Source organism: Anopheles gambiae, chromosome 3 (genome assembly GCF_943734735.2).
Source record: "Anopheles gambiae chromosome 3, idAnoGambNW_F1_1, whole genome shotgun sequence".
Classification (NCBI taxonomy): domain Eukaryota; kingdom Metazoa; phylum Arthropoda; class Insecta; order Diptera; family Culicidae; genus Anopheles; species Anopheles gambiae.
In genome coordinates, this window is record NC_064602.1 from 8433263 (window position 1) to 8440502 (window position 7240).

Here is a 7240-nt window from a genome sequence, read left to right on the forward strand (position 1 = left end):
AAGGTACATTGTAAGCTAAAAGGTGGAAGCAAAAAAAAATTGTTGGAAAACTTGCACACCCAGCAAGAAAAACACCCATGCGAGGAGGTAAGAAAAGTTTGATTAATTTATGATAATTTCATGGAATGTTAGGTAAAGTTGTAACGGTTATTTATCAACTTCAAGCAACCGATTCAAGAAAACGTGGGAAATTCTTTCACCTGGTGTAAGGCGATCATTGCGTCATCACGGAACAATTTCAACACAATTCCACATAAGCTACAACTGAGCAAGATTGTTTATTACAAAAAGAACCGATGCTTCACAGTGCTTGCAGGAGTTTAAGTCAAATGATTTACACTGCACAAAGCTCTCCTTCCAGCTGAGTTGACTGTTGAACCACCACTTCAATAATCCAATCGGAGAACCACGGTACCGATATATACACACCGGGAAAGTGCGGTCTCGCACAACCTTCCCCATAGAAAACAACACCGGCCAGCTTAGCGTTCACGATGAGCGGGCCGCCCGAGTCACCCTGGCACGAGTCCACCTTACCTTCCTTAAACCCAGCACACAGCATAAACTCCCGCATCAAATAAGGGTAAGCCTGCTGACAGTAGTCCCACGGAAGCACCTTGATTTGAGCGGCCTTCAGTATATTGTCACTGGCCCTTTCCTTTGTATAACCAAAGCCAGAGATATACGCCGGAGTATCGGGGATAAGACTGCTATCCGATGTTAGTAGCGGAATGCACTGCACTGTGCTGCTGTACTGCAATGTATGGGCCAGCTTCGCGAGTGCTATATCGAAGTTCGGATCGCTCAATGTTTCCGGAGGCACAAACAACTCCCGCACCAAGATCCTTTGGCCCTCGTATGGATTGGTGCTACCGACTGCAACTTCGTAGAAGTTCGGAAGGAGCCAGTCGACGCAGTGGTACGCCGTCAGAACCCAGCGCGGTCCGATGATGCTTCCACCACAATGCACCTGTCCCAAGGTGAGGATAGCCGCCTGGTATGGCACTTGTTCAATGTCCACCTTCATACCTCCCACTATCATGTTGGTCGCACTATCATCCTGTTCCTCCTTCTGCTGCTGGGCGCTGGAGATTGGCAGTGAAATTGTTGCCAATACCACGACCAGCAGGCCGACTTGCCGTAAAACACACATTTTGCTGAAAGGAAAGAAACACAACGAATAATAGTGTTCAAAGGAAATGCACTGCTATATAATGATTTTGTGAGCGATTTTGCGCTCTGGAACTAATGTAACGTAGTTCCAGCACTCGAGCAGCACTGAATCGGATTGCTACATGATAAACACGTAATTTGTTTTCGTCAGTTCGCCAGGCTATACGAAATGAAGCTTCAAGATCTGGGTTACGTGCAAAATCAAGAGTAACATTCAGATTGGGTATCAAAGTCCATGTAACAGCAATTGCAATGGCCGATAACAACATGATAATCTCGTTTGAACAGACTACAGATTATACACGACAGCATCTCTCCCTTCGATGATATGATATTCGATGAACAGTCCAATATTTCAATCGGCGTAATTACAAATAATCAATAACACAAGTCTGCAATAGCAGTATTTATTTTAAAGTTTACACACCAATCCAGACGGAAGTAAATGAAGAAGTACAAGAACTACACAATTCATGAAAATTGTTTTTAAGATTCACAAAGTTCCCTTTCTGCAGCCTCCGATTGGCTACGTACCTCGTCAACAATCCAATTATAGATCCTACTGCCATCCTGTATGGTGCTATTACATCCGATGCAATGTTAAATTTTTCATGCGTCCTCGTATGTACTTTGCAGTGAATATCGTTGTATCTAATCGATTTTGGCTTCTTGATTCATGGTACGTCGTTATATGACGATAGGTCTGAACTGGTAACCCTAAAAAAGCTTTTTGTTTTCGCAAGTTCTTGATCGCACGAAATTAAACATCACAACCTGGGTGACGTCTAAAAGGATGCATAACATCACGATTAACATTTTAGATGTAATTGAAGATCATAATTTGCACTGACTAATGTTAAAAGTATACTTAATTATGTGTAAAACAATAACACTATAATTTTAATAATTATTAAACATGAATCTGCATTTCCTGCCTGTTGCGATCGTCGGATGTTTTCCGTATCGTAAATGTGTCGCTATGGCGCCCGTATATAGAAAGAGGTATAGTTTCATCCTTAGCAAATCCTTAAAAAATCAATAAAAACTCTCTTTAGACTTCAATATTTTATTTTTCCTATTACGTTGCGCTACAAAGCTCTTGTTCTTCAGTACTTAACTGATTGCTTACTATGCCAACAATCCAATCGTAGAACCACGGTACCGATATGTACGCACCCGGATGGTTTGGCTCCCCGCAACCTATCCCATAGAAGACCACTCCAGCCAGCTGGTTATCCAGCACCAATGGGCCACCCGAGTCACCCTGGCACGAGTCCACCCCACCAGCCAAAATCCCGGCACACAGCATAAACTCGCGCATCACATCAGGATAAACTTGCTGACAGGTTTGCCACGGTAGCACTTCGATGGTGGCGGCCTTTAACACTTCAGCATTGTTCTCCTCTGTGACTCCAAAGCCAGAGATGTACGCCTGTTTTCCAGGGACGATTGCATCCTTGGACGATAGTAGCGGAATACACTGCACTGCTTTGCTGTACTGCAAAGATTCTGCCAGCTTCGCCAACGCTATATCGTATGTATCATCGTTCGACGATTCCGGAGGAACAAAGAACTTCTCCACCTTTACTATTTTGCCCTTGTATGGGTCGGTGCTGCCGACTGCAAATGCATAGTTGACCGGTTCGTGCTGGTTGATGCAGTGGCGCGACGTTACAATCCAGCGCGGTCCGATAATGCTTCCCCCACATTCCACCGATTCCGAGAACAACATTGCCGCCTGGTAAGGTACTGCTTCAATTTCCACCTTCATACCACCCACTATCATGTTGCTCCAGTCTTTATCCTTCAGCCTTTGAGCACAGGCGAATGGAAGCACAACTGCTGCCAACATCACGACCAACAGGTCGGCTTGCCTTAGAACGCCCATGTTACTTAAACGAAAGGAATACAACGAATGATAATATTCGAGAGAAAGTATGCAGCATTTAAATGTTTTTTGTGAGCGATTTTGCGTACCTACTGATACGTACTGATTTGATGTTGTTCCAGCATTCGTGCGGAAAATGGAACAAATTTCTAAGTGGTAAATAAGCTTTTTGTTTTCGCCAGTTCTAGGCCATACAAAATGAAGCTTCCCGAGCTGAGTTAAATCTATAATCCTGAATTTCAATAAATTTGCGTGGCAAAGTCATGCTAACAGCCATTTTAAAGGAACTAGGAAGATAATGTGCTCGATTACTCAGAAGAGGTTACATATGATCACGATTACAATGCTGGATGTATTTAAAGGACACAATTTTACACTATAAAATTCATTTTAATATGCATCAATGGAAACTATTCTTTGTCATCGATCGTTCATGATTCCTGTTTTGCTGTAGTACAAAGCTCTCGATTTTCAGCATTCGACTGGTTGCGTGCCGCTTCAACTATCCAATCGTAGAACCACGGTACCGATATGTACACACCGGGATGGTTAGGATCCGCACAACCTTTCCCAAAGAACACAACACCGGCCAGCTGACCATCCACGACCAGTGGTCCGCCCGAGTCACCCTGGCAAGCGTCAACCTGACCTTCCGTTACCCCCGCACACAGCAAATACTTTCGCATCAGGGTAGGGTAAGCCTCCTGACAGGTTTGCCACGGAAGCACTTGGATGGTGGCGATCTTTAACTGAGTTTCAGACCCGCCGTCCTGCGTGAATCCAAAGCCAGAGATGTACGCCGGTTTTCCGGGACCAATGGCATCATGCGCTGATAGCAGCGGAATACACTGCACTGCTTCACTGTACACCAAACTTTGGTTCAGCTTCACCAGCGCTATATCGTAGGTTTTATCACTCTCTGTCACCGCGGGGAAAATGAAGTCCTCCACTTGTATCCTCCTACCATCAGCTTCTGGGTTCGTGACGCCAACCACAATGCCATAGTCGGATGGAATGCGCGCGCTGACGCAGTGGTAGGACGTTAAAATCCAGTGCAGCCCGATAATGCTTCCACCGCACAGTAGCTCTCCTGCGTAAAAAATGGCCACCTGATAGGGCACCGTTTCAATGCCCACCTGGAAGCCTCCCACTACCATGTTGGCGGTGTTATTGTCGTCGGGTTTGAGGAAGTGCCCGATTGGGAGTGAAATGACTGCCAAAACTACGCCCAGGAAGGTTTTTCTCAGTAGGTTTTGGAACGAAGTAAGCTTTACGAACGTTAACGTTCGGTATAAGTGCACTACTGGTAATAAAAATTGAAATTGAGGAAGAGTGAATACTCCGGAGCTGATGTGACGTAGTTCCAGCGTTCGGGCAAAAACTGGATCCAATTGTAACACGGTAAATAAAACAAGTGAACGCTCGTGACCTAGGTTAAGCGTGAACTTAGAAATAAATTGTAAAGTGTACTTTGAAACAAAAATTATATTTTTGCTAGAAACTCTCTATGTCTTACAGAAAGAAACCTTTTTCATTTGATTGTTTGCACTTTTTTATTCTAATTCATTAATCTTGTAATCATTTACAGTCAAAGGTAGAAATCTTTACATACCAAACCACCTTCTACCACCTAGGCCAGTAGAGCTATTTTGAAGGATCACAAAGCTTCTTACCTTCAGTACTTGGCGCTTCGCGTACCGTATTAACGATCCAATCGTAGAACCACGGTACCGACATGTACACACCGGGATAGTGCTCTCTTGCGCAACCTTCTCCATAGAAAATAACACCGGCCAGCTTACTATCCAGCACCAGCGGTCCGCCCGAATCACCCTGGCAAGTATCCACCTGACCTTCCCTGTACCCCGCACAGAACATATGCTCGTGGATCAGCAGACCGTATGCCTTTACGCACTCCTCCAACGGTAGTATGTTGACGTTTGCCGCCTTCAGTACCGTCTCATAGCCTCCTTCCTCTGTGGATCCAAATCCAGAGATGACCACCGGCTTCCCCACGGCAATCTCTTCGATCGATTTCAACAACGGCAAACACTGTACCTTTTCATTGTACTCCAAACGTTTGCGCAGCATCACCAATGCAATGTCGAACACGCTGCCATTGATAAGGAATGGAGGTGCGAACATATTCTCCACCTGCAGCTTGGTGCCATTTTCGGGGTCATCGGTGCCGACCACGATTTGATACTCAGACGGTTCCATCGTTTGGATACAGTGCAAAGCCGTCAGAATCCAGCGTGGCCCGATAATGCTCCCACCGCAGCTGAACTTTCCGTTATAGAGAACGGCCGCTTGGTATGGGACCTGATCGATGCTGACCACGAAGCCGCCCACAATCAGGTTGCCGGAATTACTATCGTCCATTTTATCGCCACTGCAGGTGTGGGGAACTGATGCTGCAATTAGCAGCACTGGCAGGACGGATCTCAGAAGTTGGTACATGGTTGACACGAAAGGACCACCTGTTTGCTTGTGGTAAGAGAAGATTTGCTACTGTTCAAAAACTGTTTTACAACTTGTTTTTAGAGTGTTGATGCTAGGTTTATCCAGAACCCGTGCCTAATTAGTACATGGTAAACAAGATGTTTGTTTACAAAACATCTATACGACCCCTAAGTAACGGTTATCGCCCTTGCTTTAATTCCACGTCGAAGAAAGCCATGGTAACAGGCTTGTAGTAAGCTGACAGAATTTCAAGCTGATAACATAAGATTTGATATTGATATCTGATGTTTTCTTTTTCTAAATTTACTCTTATGTTTAAACCATTTTACCACCGCTCATCATAAATCTCTAAAATCGTTTCATAACGTTCATTCTATTAAAAGCTCGTATTTTGTAGCTACTCCAACAACCCCCACGACCCTAACGCTTCCACGATCGCGACAAATAGCTTCCTGTGTTGGTCATAAATTAAAAACTCTTTCTCCCCCAAAAGGCACCATTTACTCACCCGCCCAGTAATCGGAACAATACACCTCGCCCTAGGGTCAAACGAACTGTTGCAACGAACTCTTTTCCCGATCGGTTCGTGTATCTGCTCATTACACGACCCCTTCCCAATACCGTGTATAACTCCCTCGCTCCCTCCAAAACCAAACGATCGACAACCACCAACTCGTCATAAAAATCCCTTGTTAATGCAGAGCTATATTGTGCCATCCCTTGGGGACGACCTCGCATCGGGTCCAGCGTTGCGCGCTGCCGTGTGGAGATGAAATAAAACGTCGATTTTATTTGCTGTTTTTCTCAGAAATAAATATTAACACGCCTTTTCTCGTTTTTCGTGTGCCGTTAGGGTTACAGGGCCATAGTCGCGTTGGGCCAGCTCGCTACCATCGCTCATCCCGTTTGGTAGGAAGACGCCACCGGACGGACCGTTTTCGTTCCAAGCAATGGCCTGCGCCGGAGAAGATCCTTCACCTCAGCGCACGTGCTGAGAAAGAGCCACGGCGCGTAGGCTGTACCGAGCAGCAAAAATGTAGACACGCGATATCGTCTGGAGATAAGGCAGGATCTTTGGGTCGTGCACCTTTTTGCACCTTTTTTTGTTTCGTGCGATGAGTTCTACCTACTCAAAGCTGTAGAGTTATCTTGCGCATGGTACCGTTGTTTTCGGGCTTGTTTACAAAATGTTTATATTAATATGGTGCATATTGCTGACTAAACGGAACCTCATTAACAGACAGCGAAGGTGGGATAAGGGAGCGTGGTCAGGCACCCCGTTGCTCCGAAGGCGCCACATTCGTTGGGTCTCTCACACATTTTGGCATAACATGTCTATCTTCTGTTGGTGTATTTCTAACACTCTCACATTAGTAACGGTTGCAGCAAAAGCACATCATCATACCATCCCGATGAAAAAAGGGATCGAGTTGAAAATCCGTAAAAATTACGCGCTTAATATCATTCGATCCACTTTTGCGGGACCATGGGCGTTTGTGCAGCGTCATCCTGCATACGGAGAGTCCCTTGATTTACATATCCCGATGCCGATCAATCCTTCAGGAGTTTTCACGTTAGAAGTTTTTGGATTGACTTGAAGATGCACCCCTTTAACGCCGTCTTACTGCCGAGTTTTCACGCGTTCCAGGACCTCTTGGTTCATTAAGAACTTTCCTAGGGAGCGATGATGGTTCCGGGCAGGTTCAGCGGATCAAC

General features: G+C 45.3%; 1 protein-coding gene across 1 annotated transcript; it reads right to left on the minus strand.

The window, feature by feature from the left end:
- Positions 1-254: 254 nt before the first annotated feature.
- Positions 255-5587, minus strand: LOC3291691 (transmembrane protease serine 9). Its single transcript, XM_555189.2, has 5 exons — positions 4760-5587; positions 3511-3690; positions 2266-3163; positions 1948-1958; positions 255-1204 (listed from the first exon to the last, which is right to left on the minus strand). Exons 1-5 carry the CDS (start codon positions 5519-5521, stop codon positions 335-337), a joined length of 2721 nt encoding a protein of 906 aa, XP_555189.2. The 5' UTR covers positions 5522-5587; the 3' UTR covers positions 255-334.
- Positions 5588-7240: the final 1653 nt, after the last annotated feature.

Bases quoted from the DNA above. Each gene is read 5' to 3' on its own strand.
- LOC3291691 (XM_555189.2), bottom strand. From the start codon at position 5,521: ATGTACCAACTTCTGAGATCCGTCCTGCCAGTGCTGCTAATTGCAGCA. The intron at 3,691-4,759 runs GTACGCGAAGCG...GACGCTTGCCAG, and splicing joins ACGATTGGATCGTTAATACG to GGTGACTCGGGCGGACCACT. The intron at 3,164-3,510 runs GCAAAACAGGAA...ACATCAAATCAG, and splicing joins ATCGAGAGCTTTGTACTACA to TACGTATCAGTAGGTACGCA.